General features: G+C 39.5%; 1 protein-coding gene across 4 annotated transcripts in view; it reads right to left on the bottom strand.

The window, feature by feature from the left end:
- Window positions 1-20,154, bottom strand: part of LOC136857542 (NAD kinase) — a 933,739-nt gene that overhangs the window by 443,718 nt on the left and 469,867 nt on the right. The window contains exon 1 of one of the 4 annotated variants that reach the window (XM_067136276.2): window positions 7,349-7,506. The exons of the other annotated variants lie outside the window; for them this stretch is intronic. Coding sequence (XP_066992377.2) covers window positions 7,349-7,464 — 116 coding nt within the window. The 5' untranslated portion in view covers window positions 7,465-7,506. Of the gene's footprint in view, window positions 1-7,348; window positions 7,507-20,154 lie in introns of those variants that run through there. 4 annotated transcript variants of the gene reach the window in all.

Here is a 20,154-nt window from a genome sequence, read left to right as displayed (position 1 = left end):
TGGAGGCAATTTTCTCTCAATTTAGCCTTCTCTGTCACAATAAATAAGCCACCAGGACAAACTTTAAAGTTGGAATAAATCTTCCCAGTGTTTTGGAACGTTGTACATAGTTTTTTTCAAGAGTACTCAGTCAGATCAATAGACTTCAAAGTACCGAGCTCAATAGCTGCAGTCGCTTAAGTGCGGCCAGTATCCAGTATTCGGGAGATAGAGGGTTCGAACCCCACTGTCGGCAGCCCTGAAGATGGTTTTCCGTGGTTTCCCATTTTCACACTAGGCAAATGCTGGGGCTGTACCTTAATTAAGGCCACGGCCGCTTCTTTTCCAGTCCTAGGCCTTTCCTGTCCCATCGTCGCCATAAGACCTATCTGTGTCGGTGCGACGTAAAGCCAATAACAAAAAAAAAAAAGAAAAAAGACTTAAAAGTACAACTCAAAGCTACAACTGCACTCTTTGGTTTGTAAGGAAATACTATAATACCTGTTTTGATTCTAATCAAATGCTATATAAAACCTGGAAAGTGTAACATTTATACATAAGATATATTAATAGTCAATTTAGAATTTCCAATTACTTTATAGATAGGGTAAGCTTGGCAAATATGGGCACCAGAAAAAGTATCTTAAAAAAAGGAGCACTAAAACAACTTCCAATTTCCTGGTAAAAATTCCTTGAAAACTTACAACCATTCCCATTCTAATAAAGCTTGAACCAGCCTCCAATCCATAGTGGTTTTTGTACTGTGTAACTTCACAGCAAACCCTGCAACTGCCCATATTTGCCAAACTCTAAAGATAATATGGGCATATTTGTCGGGAATATGGGCACAAGTTATTAAATCATAATTAGACTAACCGACATAGTTACATTCATTTTGTATTATAACAAGGTGGTTGTGTTGAACATGCACATATGAAAAAAGGGGTAAATATATAGTATAATTAAACACTGATCAAGAACAAATGTTATCAAGGGAGTAGAACTAATACCATTATTAAGTTATCAACTAGGAGTCACTTGTACTCTACTAGAAAATGTAAATAACATAAAACTGGCCTAAATGGTGTGTAATATAAAAATAAAAAGTACTAATCTAACAAAACTAACCACACGAAAGCATTCTGTGTCATAAATATTGACAAAGTTTTATTAACTACACTCGTCACAATAGAAAGAATCACCTTCCATCTCTACGAAGTCCTCATGGAACCACTTAGCACATGAACCACAACACTTAGTCCACTTCTTCCCTTCAATTGCATAATAATAATTCCCCTTGTGCACAGGACAAATACAGGGAACTGTGTTGCTCCTTATGGCTTTACTCTCTGGCGCTATACCTCCTTTACTGGCTCCCAAGACAGGCCTGCACTGAAGCCAGAATTTCTTCAAGAGTAAGTTCCCTTGCATAACACTTACGTCTTCCCCAGTTGCTAGTCGTCACCTTCAGTTCTGGAACTGGACTAATTTCCTTAAAAAGGGCTAGGTACTGCTCTCACTGGCGAAGAGAAAGGGACAGGTGAAGGAAGTTAGGATGCTCCATGAACGGACATGGTCTGTTCATCTTTCGACAAATACCGCTGCAAAGTTTGTCTACAGTAGGGACATCATAAGTTCTAGATGCTTGTAACTGGTTACAATCGCCATTTTCTACATCTATTACAGCACGCGACATATCCTCTTTATCCCATTTCTGACGGATATCCGCTCGTTCATTCCTATTTTGCATCATCACATGGAAATATATATATATATATATATATATATATATAGCTTTTGAAACAACTACGTGCTATAGGGTATATGAATCGATTAGCATTAAAAACGTAAAGATTGCTGTAAAAATAAAGCATATTATCTCACTCAGAGCGCATCACATAAATACAATGAAATTTGATGATGCCCATATTACCTACAATGTCACTGCCCATATTTGCCGTAGTGACACTTTTAAGAATTTGGCATTACTGAGAAAGTACCAACTCCCAGGCGCGTGTCCAACCGCTACAACATATGCTGCACTAACCTTGAAAGCAGCCCATAATAATATTCCTTGGAAAATAAAGGTATTTTGCGCGTAGTGCCTTAACTTATTTAACTCATTTATTATAACAGCTCAATTTTAGAAGAGTAGGATGGTATACTTACCTCAAAACATGTTCTTTTCAGCTTATTTTAACATATTAGAAGACAATCTTCAACACACTGAGCAGCTATGACACTTCAGGATCATCAACCTAGCAGAGCGCATGCTTCTACTCGCTACCATTGCGTGAAATATGACCAATTTCTTAAATATGCCCATATTACCTTAGTGCCCATATTTGCCAAGTTTACCCTAGTAATTTCGATTGTCAAAGACGGCTTACAGTACCTGTCATTTAATACACGCCGAGTGTTGAATAAAATATGAAGGCCTACAGGAATTCAATAAACTTTCACCTGATCTTAAGCTCGTGCTAATAATTTCAGTACCGAGCTCGAGAGCTGCAGTTGCTTAAGTGCGGCCAGAATCCAGTATTCGGGAGATAGTGGGTTCGAACCCTTCTGTCGGCAGCCCCGAAGATGGTTTTCCGTGGTTTCCCATTTTCACACCAGGCAAATGCTGGGGATGTACCTTAATTAAGGCCACGGCTGCTTCCTTCCCACTCCTAGCCATTTCCTACGCCATCGTCGAAATAAGGCCTTTCTGTGTCGGTGCAACATAAAGCAACTTGTAGAAAATAAAATTAAAAATCAGCATTTAAGACGGAACACGTTATTGCCGATAAATGTGAGATCTCATATGTTAATCAATAACAAAATCATTAACTACCGATAATTTCATGAACAAATGCACAATATATATACAAAATTGCAATCAGAGAATGTCTAAATTCCTTATAAAGGCTGATAAATATACTACGTTTTAACGTGACATCGGATTTTTTATATGCTATATAAATTATCAATAGGCCCTACAACTATGCTGCATTTAAGTATGCACTTATTTTCAATGCTATTAAACACATGTATGAAATACAAACGTAACATTCCTTTACTAGACTCACACAATTCACACACACCAATACATAAAATCATGATAATGAACAAACAAGTGAATGAAAAACAAAAATCACACTAGTTACAGCTGAGGCTGTTCCACTACGACAAACAAAGTTTGTGAGACGTATCAGTGTTCACCGTTAAAACAATATGCACACTTCCCTTAGATAAGACAGAGTGTGTTAATTAATGCACACGATAAATCAATTAGTAAGATTTTAATAAAACTGTGTAAAAAACCACAAACGTGAAGAAACACACTTAAATACACATTCTTATTTGATCTTACACTGCACATCCTACTTTTTCTGTCCATAATTTTGTTTGCAGTACACAACAACAACCTTCTCCAAATTTTCTGGTTCAAATCTGTGGCGTTTGTCAGTTAAAACTAGCATCAGTGCCGATAATGGTCTCTCTATATCTACGGATGAGACAGGAAAATACTAGAATTTGGGAGCGATCTACATTCTGGTAGATCCACATTATCAGTACCAGCCAAATATTTGTTTATAGCTATCATGATACCGTAGCTCGGATTTCCCGACATTTTGTTTGCAGACGGAGTCCGAGGTTTCCCGGGATATCTTCCATTGCACGCTTCAAGTTCTCCATAAAATCCAGAGAATCACCATGACGCAATCCACGTGTTTCTTGCTTCTTGATTGATTCTGGTACGATTTGGAAGTGTGTCTTGATAAGTGCCAGTTCCCTTTGAGCCTTTTCGTTGCCAAAGGAGTTCACGGCATTAAATAATTTACATTTTGTTGAAGAATGCTTGTAAAACACGTTAAATATGCATAATAAAAGGCGAAAACATGCACAATAAATCCAAAATTGAAATGTATGCACTAATCTCAAGTATATGCACTATTAAACTTAACAATTCGTTCAATTTCAACATCACCTAGTCTGTTTTGGAATTCTACATATCAGCAAACAAAATATGCATTTGCATACATTTCCGATGTCTAGTTATAATATAGAATAAACTACAGTAACTTACTACCCGAATTGGTATTTCTAATATTTAAAGCCGATTGTTAATGGTGCACTTCAGAAATTTAACTAGGATATTTGTAAAGTGGGCACTAATTAAATAACAACAAAAATAATATTCGGAAAACAAACACGTAAAGCAATAAAACAGTTCCACTCCGAATGACATCACTAAAGCGACTAAGAGCAAGTCAAGTCAAGTCACTTGGCAATAGCATCCCTATAATGTGGCATCGAAGGGATCGTTGCCATGGAAAGACACCATTTTCGAGCACCATTAGTCAAGTTTTTTCTCGCTGCTACCACTAAACGTCAGACTCTAACTCTTTACTTTGAATCACATATTTTGTCATATAACGAAACGGGTAATAAGACCTCACTAACATACCGCTAACTAACACAAAACAATCAACTGCATCATCAGCACCCCACAAAGAAATTAAATTATTTATCCACTGTACCAGGTATGCTAACCAAAGATTAATTCAATGTTAATAGATTCCTTATTTGTCAGAAAGCTTTACAAACAAAACGGTACATAAATGAAATTAAATTAAATTAAATGGCGTATGGCTTTTAGTGCCGGGAGTGTCCGAGGACAAGTTCGGCTCACCAGATGCAGGTCTCTTTTGATTTGACTCCCGTAGGCGACCTGCGCGTCGTGATGAGAATGACATTATGAAGACACATACACCCAGCCCCCGTGCCAGTGAAATTAAGCAATTATGGTTACAATTCCCGACCCTGCCGGGAATCGAACCCGGGACCCCTATGGCCAAAGGCCAGCACGCTAACCATTTAGCCATGCAGCCGAACAACGGTACATAGAAGAACGAAAATTGAATGGTGCAGCTGCCAAGAAACAAGCAAAATAAATTAAGCAACCACACATAATATTGCATCATTTCCAAGATTACGAAACGAAGTAGAGGAAGATTTATGCGAGAGAAACCCGAAACACTTTTCAACGTGACGTCGACAAAGAACATCGTCTCATAACTGCTGAACAATTCCTCGGCGCTCTGATGCAAAAATAATGGTAGAAATTCGAGTTCGAATACGAGATGTAGTAAATACTTATATCAATTCTGAATGTAGAATACTTAACAAGACATTACTAAGCAAAGAAAAGAAGGAGAATTCAAAACTTTTGGATGATTCAAAGTACGAATTAAGGATATTTCGATTGCAAAATTCGACTAATCAAAGCAGAATGAAACACTTCTATAATGAGACCGCATTCTTGATCTAATAGTTATCTCAGCTGGAAGCCACGAAAGGGGAGGGGAGTGTGTGTGAGATTTGTACACTTGCTAGAGTTAATCAGCGTTGTGAGACCAACAGGGAAGTTACTGAATGTGACAGGTGAAAGAAAAGAAAAGAAGTCAGAAACTTTTGCGGTTTACGCTTTGCACAATATACACATATACACGCATGTGACAGTTAACTAAATAGGTCCCTAACTAGTAAATAAATAAAAAAGCACAATATAAAATGTATATTCAAAGGAACAAAAAATACTGTGATAGATATAGATGAAATTACAATATTAAAATCGTAAGGACAAATATAGACCTACAAGGAAAAGATTTCGGGAAACTGTTTCACACGGGTGGTGGCAGCTGATGTATGTACTATTGGGGATAATTCTGTTGTTTTCTTTTGTTTTCTTTAAGTCATAATTAGAGCTGGGAATTGTAGGTGTTGCACGCCTGCACCTTAACTATTTTCGTTATGAAAATGCCCTAAAAACCTAAAAATAGTAGTTAGTTCGACGTAAAGCCAATAATATTAATATTGAAAATGCCCGAATTAGTTTTGTCTTGCAAAGAAAACATGAAATGAACATCCCTACCTGTGTTTTAGTTGCACTTTTTTGCACCCTACTTTAATGGCAGCACCTTTTCCCACTTGTTTTTTATTTCGTTATTCTAGCCGGCGGCGTGGTGTAGGAATAGCGTGCCTGCCTCTTACCCGGAGGCCCCGGATTCGATTCCCGGCCAAGTCAGCGATTTTTACGTGGATCTGAGGGCTGGCTTGAGGTCCACTCAGCCTATGTGATTAGAATGAGGAGCTATCTGACAGTGAGATAGTGGCCCCGCTCTAGAAAGCCAAGAATAACGGCCGAGAAGATTCGTCGTACTGACCACACGACACCTCGTAATCTACAGGCCTTCGGACTGAGCAGCGGCTGCTTGGCAGGCCAAGGGCTGTAGTGCAATGGGGTTGGGTTAGGTTAGTTCTTCTAACAACTATACGTGTTTGCCAAAGGACACAGAATAGCTCACAAGTTCTTTGAAAAAAATAATTGAATTGTTGGTTTCGTAAAAGAAATATTAATGTATTCAAGAATATGAACTTTTTAAGACTGCTGGAAGGAAATTAATGTTATGTTTTCCATACAAATGGTTCCGCGTTATTGCCACCGAGAATTTTATAATCGTGGTAACAATTTTGTGTTGAATATTTCTGTCCAGTCTGTACGATTGCCGCCATTCGACAAAATATCTAGGGATGGTCATTCTAGCACCCAGAAGCAGTTCTCTTACTCGTATGTTCCTGGCGCTGTAGGCTCTCTGGAGTAGGGTATTGCTGGCGCATATATATATATATCCTGTGTTTCTTTATCTATGTCATCTGGCTAGGAAAGAGATTGCAAAGCAGATACTAGAACAGAGCTTAGTCATAAACCCTGATGTCAAGGATGTTGCAACAAGCGGGCATTTAATATCGACCGGAAACAAAACATGTCTCTTGACGTTGAACGTTCCTTTTCTATGTGAAGTATTTACTTAATGACCGAAAATGTAACCTCACTGAAAATAACATTGAAATGTTAAATGTTATCTGCTTTGAGAGTTTTCTAGACGTGTGATTTTTATAACATTGTGTTCTGGGACTTGTTTTAGGCGGATTTTGAATATATGATAACATGAGTGAATTTTGTGTCCTTATATATGATGCAAAAATTGGTTTTTGTGATGTTTGTATGAATATTTACATTTAAAATTTGCACCTTTTTGCACCTTTTAGAGTAAATTAAAGCCCCTTTCTTGCACGATTTTAAACAAGATTTTGCACCCAAATTCCTTGCTCTAGTCATTATTATTCCCCTACTTGAGGAGATGAGTACAGAAGGCTGCTGATAAAGAATGTTGCCACAGCTGACACTTCAAGGACAAATGCTAAAGAGATTAAAACAAGGCATGCTTCTGAAGAAAAAAATTCACAGCATGGACACTCGGGGATGAATATCAGTGAACATTCTGATGACGTAACGGATCGGACCAAGATGGCCACCTACCTTTTAGGAGGCTGCACGGCTCTCAGCGCTCTGATTGGTTCGTACCTCAGCCACGACCCAATTCGGCCTTGGAACAAGCGGAGCACGCCCACGGCGATTGGCTGCCCGGAATACATAGTCAAATTCCAATCTTCACCATGACTGCTCGGAGTATACTGACGTTACTGTCCAACTGCGCTAGGAGATAAAGCCTTCCCCAGCACACGAGCCATCGTTCTATTATGGAACGATAACGCACTTCTCTCTTCGCAGCACAGCATCCACTGAAACTGCTCGCTTGCTCTTCGTAATCATCTTAAAGCAAAGCACAGCACAACGATAGTTGTTCTTCTGATACCAGTGTAGAATTTAGAGACCGAGTGAAGGCTTTCTAATGAGCCCCAACATCTTACATTCCCTGTATCTTAAGAGAAAATTATAGTCGTTGCTCTTGATATCTAACTGACACGAATATATAATCTGAGAAGATCTACTCGTATTTTATTAATGAATAGCTAAATTGGTTGTAAAGCATACGGTGGAGCCAAAGAGACGCTATACTGCATTATACAGTAATCTCCCACATATTTATTTATTTATTTATTTATTTATTTATTTATTTATTTATTTATTTATTTATTTGTTTGTTTATTTGTTTATTTATGTAGGAGAAATCCGTGTAATTTGGACCTGCGTGTAATTTGGACAGATAATATTTTTGGTATTTGCACGTTTGCTCACCCCGTGTCTAAGGCAAGGTCAGCAAGGCAGCCTAGGGCAGCTTTCTTTGAGGAAGCTGTTTTACTCATGGACTTACGGATGAAAGGGAAAGAGGAAAACAATCTTAATACTCATAGTCCCTGAAAAATTATACGGTGACAAGTAAGTGTACTGTGAAGTAGTTATTTCAGTCAATAGGGTGTTTAGCTTTTACAAGTACTGATGAAATATCTACGGAAGTATTTAACAATTTTAAATATTTTGCATATTATTTAGTTCTTCATTAAATCTTTGCATGTCGTGTAATTTGGATTGCCCGAGAGTGTGTAATTTGGACCGTTGAAACAACTGTAATAATTATGTTTTTTCGTAGTTTTACTAGTGATTATAAAAGAAGATGTTTTATAATTTGAAGACGGCCCCGTGGTGTAGGAATAGCGTGCCTGCCTCTTTTCCGGAGGCCTCGGGTTCAATTCCCGGGAAGATAAGCGATTTTTACCTGGATATGAGGGCTGACTGTGAAATGGCGGCCCCGGTCAAGAAAGCAAACAATAACGGCCGAAAGGTTCCGTCGTGCTGACCACACGACACCTCGTAATCTGCAGGCCCTCGAGCTGAGCAGCGGTCAATAAACTATTCACTACAGGCGCAAGAAAAAAAAATCACCTCGTAATCTGCAGGCCCTCGAGCTGAGCAGCGGTCAAGAAACTATTCACTACAGACGCAAGAAAAAAAATAAATTCAAAAACGGTTTGTATTGAATATGACAAGTATTATGATGATTATTGGATTTAATTGCAAAAAGTGGGCTCATGAAAACTGCGCCAAAGTTCAGGATGAATTGTTTTTATCGTTGTCCTACATGCCAAAAATGACGACCATAAGTCATAGTGTCGTATTTTATTGCTTAGGCCTATTATTTCATAATAAATATATTAAATGACTTTATATTTAACAGTCCGAATTGCACGATCACCTGTTCCAAGTTACACGCTATCGGTCCAAGTTACACGATAACAAATTTTAGAATTAATATTACTTTTAAACAAATCCTAAACATAATATTAACACTGATTTTTCACAAAATCATTTGATACATTGTACTAACTCAATTCTCGTGTATAACATTCGAGGAATTTTCATTACGGTCAATAGAGTTATGGACGTTTAAAGTTAAGTGGTCCAAATTACGCGGACTTTCCCTATTTATTTATTTGTTTATTTATTTATTTATTTATCATATGGATTTAGTGCCGGGAGTGTCCGAGGACATGTTCGGCTCGCCTGGTGCAGGACTTTGTACCTGACACCCATGGGTGACGTGTGCGTCAGGATGGGGCTTGATGATGATGATGATGATGATGATGATGATGATGAGGTAGGGAAAGGGTAAACCTCGGTGCCGGCACGTAGCCTACTCTTGTCGAATAACACGAAGGGGACTGCTCAAAGCTTTACGTCCCCATCCGACGGACGAATCCCCATCAACAGCGTCATATGCGCTCACTGCGGACGCGGAGAGGTTTGGAATCGAATCGAGGCTTTTGGCACGTAATGTAGTGGTTGGAAACTGTCACTACCTCTCCTATCCTGCCGATCAACTTTCTGATGATGAAATTTTCTTTTCGACCAACGGGACTCGAACTGGCTAATCACGGTGACAGACCATACAGTCCTGACGCCTTAACGATCATGGCCCCCACCACAAATATAAATAATCACCACCACCTGTAGAAGATACTTCTATGCATATTACTAATCCATAAGATGATATCGTCCGAGCAGAATACTGGAAATTCTCTCCACTAGATAGCGCAACATGAGTTAGCCATTCTACTTCCTACAACAGAGACAGATGGCACCAGGTAGGCTTGTATCCTGATTACACTCTGATACTACCGTACTACTGTAACAGATGGCACTGAATGCACCGGTACTTACGTTATGTGATAAGTGATAAGAGTTGCCACTGGTAACAATATGCTCATATCAAGATACTACCGTAGCACCCGGCAGAGCGAGCTTGGGCTTAACTGATGGTTGTGATGATTATTGTTTTAAGACGATGTAGGCCTACAACTGGGCAACCATCCTCTATTAACACTAACCACAGGGGAAATATGGAAGGGATCCGACATTCGAAAAATGAAGGTATCGGCCAAAGAGAGATAAGGGCCACATAAGGGCGTGACAAATGAAAGACCCCCTACGTCTCGCAACCTATAGCCTCGGGGACGGAAAATAACAAGAGTTAACGACGGGATATCGGATAGAATAGATGAAAATGAGGAGCCTGGCACAAGTAATTGGAAGCAACGCCAGGACTCAGCTAAGGGACCCGTAGTCACCAACCCACGTTCCGAAGTTAAGAACCCCTGGGTCTCCTTTTAGTCACCTCTCACGACAGGCAGGGGATACCGTGGGTGTTATTCTACCGCCCCGACCCACAAGGCATCTTTCGCTTAACAGCGGCTAGTCTTACTAGCCTAGCAGCTGTACATTCGGGAGTATATACAACAGGGCCTCTCAAACGCCTAAAATCTCACGTTTGAAAACCGAGGGGCAGAGGTTCTGTGCACAGTGCATCGGTCTGACTCGGCTCTGTTCGGACGAGCGTTTTGTCTCGGGGCAACTCGGATAATATCGGCTAAGCTCGGCTCAACTCTGCCCGGAGCGCTGCAGAGCCAGCAAGGAAGGGGGAGACAGGCGGATCGAGCGAGACAGGCATAGGGAAAGAGAGAGACGGCGCTGTTGCTCAAAATCGAGTTGTGTGGGATCTGCACTCTGGTCAACCAAGCGAAGTCGTCTTTTGCAGCTTGCGCCGCGCAATGCACCGGTGCATGATGCGTGATATACAGGATGGTCGGAAACAACGTGAACCGGGAATATGAACGTTAGAGCTTTGGCCATGCTAATACATAATTTGAAACAAATAATTCGATATCTCACACCGTTATAATTTTATCAGCTGCTGAAGTTAGCCAATCGGATCACGTCGCAGGCGACTTCAAATGGGCTTTGCGCAGCACTGTTGCTAAACCTGTACTGGCTTAAGACCGACATGTGAGCATCAGTCGAAGAGATCTTCACCAGGGAAGGTGTACGAATACACACCTCCGAGCTGACAGGATCGCGCCTCACTTGCTCTGCAGCGCTCCACCATCCGAGCAGAGTTGAGCCGAGCTTAGCCGAGTCACCCCGAGACAAAACGCTGGTCCGAACAGAGCTGAGTCGGACCGATGCACTGTGCACAGAACCTCTGCCCCTCAGTTTGCACACGCGAGATTTTGGCCGTTTGAGAGGCCCTGTTGTATATACTCCCAAATGTACAGCTGCTAGGCTAGTAAGACTAGCCGCTGTTAAGCGAGAGATCCCTTGTGGGTCGGGGCGGTAGAATAACACCCACGGTATCCCCTGCCTGTCGTGAGAGGCGACTAAAAGGAGACCCACGGGCTCTTAACTTTGGAACGTGGGTTGGTAACACTGGCTGAAGCCAACTGTTTGTGCTTGATGCTGATTTCTCGGCATAGCTCTTAGGTCCCCTATTTACAGAAATTAGATATCCTGTTTATGAACTTAATACATTCAATGATATCAATGATAGCCTACCCATTTTATAAGTATTAGTCCGACTGAACAACACAATTTATCGATGTGTGTTTCAGTTACATCTACACCTTCGAGTTCGTTTGTAGACGGCTACAACTGACAGCTATCGCATACTTGTTCGTTTAAAAACATCGCACTTTGAGCAGCTTACTAATAATGCAAGGAATTTCTAACACTAAACTTTCCGAACACTTGAATCTCTCAATTTTTACTGCTTAGTCAATCTGAGCCACTGTTTCACTTACAAAACTACACCGGTTCGGCCTCTCAGTCCGCGTGCAGCACATGCAAATGTCTTCTTGCTACTAATTCTATTTTCTTCCTCGCAACACAGCTGCACGGTAATATTATACGAGGTTTACCGTTCTTTCATGTTTTTGCCCTCAGGTGTGGCCAGTTTCATAAACAACACCACAGCGCAAAATAAAACGACTTCAAGCAAACTACAACCTATAAAAGTGGTTCACCTCGAAAATGATTCAAACCTGTTGATAGTATACTTGCTAGTATTGTACTGAATTTTCAAAATCACAAGCAAAAATGTAATAAATTGCAACCTTGTAATTTTACGTGACTGTTGACCTCGTGATCGTAGCCACAGTACCTCCATTTTTACGTGGAACACGAACGTACAATGGCTGAGATCGAACCCCAGCCAACCGAGTGGCGAGGCAGCAGTCTCTATCAGCGTATGTTGCTCAGCCATTGCACACATCATGCCCTCCACCTAAGTATAATATTGGTTTAAAACTCTACTTACGGACTGGCCCTAGTGACGCAACACGACAGCGGGTTCGATTCCGACCGAAGCATACGATAACATAGTATACTATAAATATTACCGCTGAAATACAAAACAGTCTGTAACGAAGGTGCTGAAATATTAATAATAATAATACTAACAATAATGGTTTTACGTCCCAAAAACTAGGTTTTTTTCTACTTTAGATGACGCCAATTACATCTAAACCTTCGAGTTCGTTTGTCCCGAAGGAGTTCTTTTACGTATCTGAGCACCTACGAATATCGCCGGACGGAGCCGGGATCAAACCTTGGGCTCAAAAGGCCCATTTGAGTCACTCAGAGTTTTGGAATTTATCCGCAGATCTCTACCGGGAACTGGAAATAAAGCAGTTCAGGCGGCCTATTTGACATTGGTACGGCCAACACTGTTGTACGGGCTTCCTTCCTGGCTACCCATCTTCAGTAGAGAACATGAAACTATACCTCTAATAACTAAAGCTGCAATCTGACAGCTAGGGCTGGAGGGAGGAGCATTGCACGTGCCATTTCATGATGTTGCCACAATCCAGCATTCCTCTCTCTTACCCCTCACTTGTTCCCTCGTTCATTCGAACCGCTGTGATCTGTTGTAGACTACCTGACCAGACCGTGACTGACTTGGTCTCATGTTCCGTTATCTGAACTGCTTGCGAAAAGATCTAACTCAGAAGTGAGAAGTTTGGCAACTCCAAGCAAGACGAGTTGGCCAGAAGATTTATCTCCATGGCAACCGCAGTCGCCCCACCCTCGTTTCCATTGCAACTATACCCCCACTTCCTTTATCCCGCCCCGGCAGGCAGTAAACGGACCTCCCTCTACGAACTGTCAGAGCTCAACTATAGATATTAGAGGTATAGAGGGAGTTCAACGCCGAGAAGAACGACTAATTACTCAACATGGTCATTTAAATACAGCCAGGGCACCGCCCTATATAACAGCTCTCCGTAAACAAACAGATATTGCTTTTCTGAGAAAATCCCTCGCAGGTAACATTCGCATCAACCCTTTCACCCGCTTACAGCAGAACTACCAATAATGAATAATGTTATTCGCTTTATTTCCACTAACTACTATTTACAATTTGGGGAGACGCCGAGGTGCCGGAATTTAGTCCAGCAGGAGTTTTTACGTGCCAGTCAATCTACCGACACAAGGCTAACGTACTTGAGCACCTTCAAATACCACCGGACTGAGTTGGTCTTGAGTCGAAGCAGTGTATCGATTCATTCAACTGTCCAAGTGAATCGAATGGCAGCAACGGCGAGCTCACGGCACATGATTCACCTAACTCACAGCAGACAGTGCTGCGTGGCGCACTCACGGATCAGTGAGACAGAGACATAAGACACACACGGCTCCTTATCGAAACACTGGCCATTGGCAGGGAGCCGAACTTTCGCTGCGGACGAGAGAGAAAGAGCCATGGCTCACTATAAGAATCGTACGCTATAACGGACTATTCCTCTCAACTCATCTGAATAATAATAATAATAATAATAATAATAATAATAATAATAATAATAATAATAATAATAATAATAATGCTATTTGCTTTACGTCCCACTAAATATTCTTTTACGGTTTTCGGAGACGCCGAGGTGCCGGAATTTAGTCCCGCAGGAGTTCTTTTACGTGCCAGTAAATCTACCGACACGAGGCTGACGTATTTGAGCACCTTCAAATACCACCGGACTGAGCCAGGATCGAACCTGCCAAGTTGGGGTCAGAAGGCCAGTGCCTTAACCGTCTGAGCCACTCAGCCCGGCATTTGAAAAATAATAACCACTTGAATTCACTGTCCATTTAATACAGGGAGATTTAAATAATATTTGGATTTATTTGTAGCGTTAGAAAGGTAGTTAAAATATAATTCCAACGTCGCTAGTAAGTAGGTAGGTAGGCTATTACATTATTCTATTGAATTATTGAATCTTAGTATTATAACTTAGTTGACATTCGACAATTAATTCAACTCAACTCTCTAGCCTATCCTATGACAGTCATGCTCATGACCACTCAAAATTACTGCATCTGTTTTATATTGGGAAGGATCGCTCACTATTCTCTCAGTTCGTATGTTACATCATTGCACAGTCCGGCTCCAATGGCTAAATGGTTAGCGTGCTGGCCTTTGGTCACAGGGGTCCCGGGTTCGATTTCCAGCCAGGTCGGGAATTTTAACCATCGTTGGTTTTGCTGGCGCTGGGGCTGGGTGTATGTGTCGTCTTCATCAACATCATCATCATCATCATCTAATCCTCATCACGACGCGCAGATCGCCCACGGCCGTCAAATCAAAAGACCTGCACTTGGCGAACCGAACCTGTCCTCAGACACTCCCGGCACTAAAAGCCATACGCCATTACATTTCATCATTGCACAAGACTTCAATCATCGATTCACGAGATCACCGGTGCACGTGGACAGTGAGTAAGTGAGCCGACTGGCACAATAACTTAACTAAAAAGATCTTAAATCAGAAAACTAGAAGACTACTGTACATCTTGGGTAGCCTATACAAAATATCACGATTTAAAAAAATCATCCGCTGACAGAAAAAGACACATTTTCAAAGAAGGCCAAGCGACATGGCCATGCGGTTAGGGTCGCGGAGCTATGAGCTTGGATTCGGATGACAGTGGCTTCGAATCCCGCAACTCTACCTCAGGCCTATACCTGTCGAGCGCACAGATGTAATAGTAACGGTGACTAATGTGCCGTGAATCGGATCACTGTATCGATTCAGTAACGTGAGCGGAATGGAATGAATCGATTCAGTAAAATTAATCGAATATCCCATCACTAGTGCACTAATATGCGATTCATTGGAGGCAACAGGAAAGCACTCCGTAGATTGTTCATGTGTCCTTGCTCCCAGCTACTTGGGAAAGGACTGAGTGGTGGTGGTGAATATTGTTTTAAGAATAAGTACAACGAGATAACTGCAAGCTGAAAGCTACGTGACCCAAACCACATACCCACTTGCTCATTAATACAAAGTATTGTAATATTCTTGGCGACGTGAAGCTGTTAATAATGTTTTACCCGTTTAAATTAGCTCTAATATATAATTCATCATTAATCTCCTTAAAGCTGGCATGACCCCTTGAGCATCCAGTCGTGACATTAACGGAAAATCTAACCCTTCTAATCCGTTGGCCTGTAAAGTAACGTGTCACGCACCACTGGGACCAGAGTGTTCCAAATGAGAGTAGGGCACAGATTGACCGTGACATGGCGCACGATCAGCTCAGAGGAACTGGCAACAAACCAAACCGGGAGCTTCAATTTTAACCAGTTGTACGTCTGCTAGTTGTTCGTCTCTCATTTTCGTGGTAAATAAACCGTATCAAGCAGGGGAGGCCACACTATGGTCCGGGAATCACGTCTTTAAATTTAGTTTCCAATTTTACTTTCAAATGAAATCATTTAACTGCACCGGACCGCCATTAGTAAGTTTATCTTTGCCTTGTAATACTGTACCAGGTTCAAGTCATTCTAATGTCTGGTCTCCTAACAGTTACAATACATGACCTTCCTCTTCTAGAAATTTGCGTATTTCCTCTCGCATAGCAAAAAACTCTAGTTAAAATTTGACGATGACTTAGCCACCCTACTTCTAAATGGAAAATTACGTCATCAGACATCAGCAACTTCTTACATTCAAAACATCAGTCCCACACTTCTCATTAGATGAGAAATATTATACATGCACTTTTACACCTATAGCACCAAGCCTTATGAAACTAGTTAAGGCATCATAAAAATTAATTTAAAAATATTATGTTGTCATAATGACATTCCAAAAAATACATTTTACAATATATAATTTTGTTAAAATGTACAGGTGGTCGCGTGGCTCACGACTAATTGAAGTTAATTTACTGGCCCTGCAGGTAAAGAAGTTTGGGTGGCTCTAAATGATCAACAGTCGGTTTGCTGGTCTCACTCCTGGAATAGAATTCCTTCATTATAACTAGGGTCTGGAAAAATTAACATTTGCGATATCCGCATTTTTGTTTTGTTTTGTGAGTTAAAAATCAGTTTTTTATAGTTGTAAGGCGTGGTGAAACACTGTCACAAAAATGTAAAATGCGACTTTCGATTCAAAATCCTAATTTAGCAAATACATGCGATTTTGTAGCTAATATATAACATGCCCTGACTGACTGACTGACTCATCATCGCCGAGCCAAAACTACTGGACATAAAGAAATGAACTTTTGACGATACATTTATATTACAATGTAGGTGGTCACTAAGGAAGGATTTTTTGATATTCCGTCGCTAAAGGGGTGAAAAGGGGGGTGAATTTTAAAATGGTGTATCTATATCTCAAAAACTTAACAGTTTAAAGACGTGAAAATTGGTATTTGAAATCTCCTTTAAAAATAAGGAAACACGTATTTTTGTTTCCGGAAAATCCTCTTAAGAGGGGTAAAAAAGGGGGTTTAATATATCTGATGAGGATACATAAATCTCAAAACATTAAGATGTTACAGTCATAAAAATTAGTATTTGGAATCTCCTTTAAAAATAAAGAAACAGGTTTTTTTTTCTTTCGGAAAATCTACTTAAGAGATTGTAACAGGAGTTACAAAGGAGGTTAATTTTTAAAATGTATATATCTGAAATATACCTCAATAACGTAACATGTTACAGATGTGAAAACTGGTATTTGGAATCTCCTGTAAAAGTAAAAGGAATACGCATAATTTGTTTTCTGAAAATCCATTTAAGTGGAATTGTTAAACGGGGTGAATTTTTAAAATGAGTATATCTATAGTATATCTCAAAACGGAACATATTACAGACGTGAACAATGGTATTTTTTACCTCTTTTGAAAATAAAGTAACACGTCCTTTTTTGCTTTCGGAAAAACAATTAAGAGGGGGTAAAAAAGGGGGTTGAATTATTTTTATTATGATACTGGTATCTCTAAACCTGAAGATATTACAGACGTGAAAACTGGTATTTTGAATGTCCTTTAAAAATAAACACATTTTTTTTTGTTTTCGGAAAATTCACTTAAGGGAGTTTTAAAAAGGACTGAAAAAGGCGTTGAATACTTTTTATGAGGATACTTGTATTTGGAAACTTCTTTAAAAATAAAGACACACGTATTTTTTGTTTCGAAAAATCCACTTAAGGGGTTGGGGCGAGAAAAATGAAGTGAAGAAAGTGTTGAATTATTTTTATGAGGATACTTATAAATCAAATACTGAAGATATTACAGACGTGAAAATTGCTATTTGGAATCTCCAGTAAAAGTAATGGAACACGCGTAATTTGTTTTCTGAAAATCCACTTAAGGGGGAGTGTTAAAGCGGGTGCATTTTTAAAATGAGCATATCTACAGTATATCTCAAAAACTGGACACATTGGTATTAATAATATCTTTTAAAAATAAAGTAACACGTATTTTTCTGTTTCGGAAAAATACTTAAGGGCTAGGGGTTGTAAAAAGGAATGAAAAAAGGGGTTGAATTATTTTTATAAGGATACTCACATCTCATAAACCGAAGATGTTACAGACGTGAAAATTTGTATTCGGAATCTCCTTTAAAAATGAACACGTATTCTTTGTTTTCGGAAAATCCAATTAAGGTGAGGGGGATGAATGAATTGAAAAAGAGTTGAATTCTTTGATGATACTTATATCTCGAAAACGAAGTATGTTACGGACGAGAAAATTGGTACTTTGAATCTCCTTTCAAAATAAGATATTTTGTGGCGGGGAGTGGGGTGGTCAACTTAAGGGGGATGTAAAAGGAGTCGAATTATGAGTATACAAATAAGAAGTGGACTTAAAACAATACACCCCTAAGGGGGGTTTTGACTAGGGGGTGAGGAATGATGACAAAACTATGCATTTCTATGACACCGTTTGAATTATAAAGTTAACATTTCAAATGTTATCTTAGGTGTTAAATAACAGAAGGTTTGAAACAAATTCAACCGCTCAGAGAGTTAAATAAGGGTTAACATCCAGAAACAAATATATTAATTCCTTCCTCGGAAACGGTTTAACGTACGAAGACAACAGTCCAAATAGCGGTATATATTTTAAATCCTAGGTGTGAAATAGGAAATATTTTTTAACGTTCCATCCCTAAAGTGTTAAATGAGGTTAGCTCCGTGAAAGAAATTATTCATCCCTCCAAAACCCTTCGACGCAAAAAGTTGTAATTTTACGAGAAGGATCTTCTTTTATGTCCTAGGTGTAAAATATCGTACACTTCAAAATGTTTCTGCCCAAAGGTGTTTAGAAAGTTGCTGACTCTCAAAAACACAATATCTATCCATTCTTCCGATACCGTTTAAGGCACGAACATAAAATTTTACACGCAGTGTGATCTTCTATAACCTAGATGTTAATAAATATTTTAAAACATTCACCCTTTAAAACAGCATTCATTCTTCCATTACTGTTCGACGTACGAAATCAAAATTTCACAGGTTGGTCGCTTTTACATCCTAGAAGTTAAATAAGGTAGGGTTTAAAACATTCAAATTATTCCGTGTGTGGTTCAAATGAGTGTTAGAACAGAAAATAAATAATTATCCTCCCAAAACCGTTGACGTACGAACTGAAGACGTATTTTACAGGCTCAGCTTACAGTGGACTCACCAAAATGTAAAACTTTGAATAATAACTTTCAGTTTAAAACCGTAGCGAAGCACGGGTATCTTGCTAGTCTACATACTGTATATATATATATATATATATATAAGAACATGTCTTGACCGACCGACTGACCAACCGACCGACCGACCGACCGACCGACCGACCGACCGACCGATTCATCATCGCCGAGCCAAAACTACTGGACATAAAGAAATTAAATTTTGGGGATACGTTTATATTAGAGTGTAGGTGCTCAGTAAGAGAGTATTTTTGGATAATCCGCCGCTAAGGAGATGAAAACGGGGACGGGGTGAATTGTTTAAATGAGTATAAACATATCTCAAAAACTTAAAAGTTTACAGACCTAAAAATTGGTATTTCGAATCTTCTTTAAAATAAAGAAACACGTATTTTTAGTTTTCGTAAAATCGCATTAAGGGGGAGGGGGGAAGTGAAAAAGTTGTTGAATACCTTTTATGAGGATACTTATATCTCAAAAACCGATGATGTTATAGAAGTGAAAATAGTATTTGGAATCCCCTTTAAAAATTAACACGTAATTTCTTTTTCTTTGGTATATCCAATTAATGGGGGTGGACAGGAGTGACAAAGCGGGCGAATTTTAAAAATTACTGTACAGTATATATCAGAAACGTAACATGTTTCAGGCGTGAAAATTGGTATTTGGAGTCTCCTGTAAAAGTAAAAGAACACAGATAATTTGTTTTCCGAAAATCGACTTAAGGGGAACTGAAAAAAGGGGGAAATATTTAAAATGAGCATATCTACAGTACATCTCAAGAACTCAACATGTTACAGACGTGAAATTGGGTATTTTTAATCTTTTAAAAATAAAGAAACATGTACTCTTTGTTTTCGGAAAATCAACGTAAGGGGACTGAGGACTGAAAAGGGGGTTGAATTCATCTTATTAGGATACTGATATCTCAAAAATTGAAGATGTTACAGACATGAAATTTAGTATCTGAAGTGTCCTTAAATAAATACGCATTTAAAAAAAAATCCACTTGCGGAGGAGGGAGAGTGAACGAATTGAAAAATTAGTTGAATTATTTGTATGAGGAT

The sequence above is a fragment of the Anabrus simplex genome, chromosome 1, assembly GCF_040414725.1.
Source record: "Anabrus simplex isolate iqAnaSimp1 chromosome 1, ASM4041472v1, whole genome shotgun sequence".
Classification (NCBI taxonomy): Eukaryota; Metazoa; Arthropoda; class Insecta; order Orthoptera; family Tettigoniidae; genus Anabrus; species Anabrus simplex.
The sequence above is the reverse complement of the archived record's forward strand: the minus strand, read 5'-3'. Positions and strand labels throughout refer to the sequence as shown.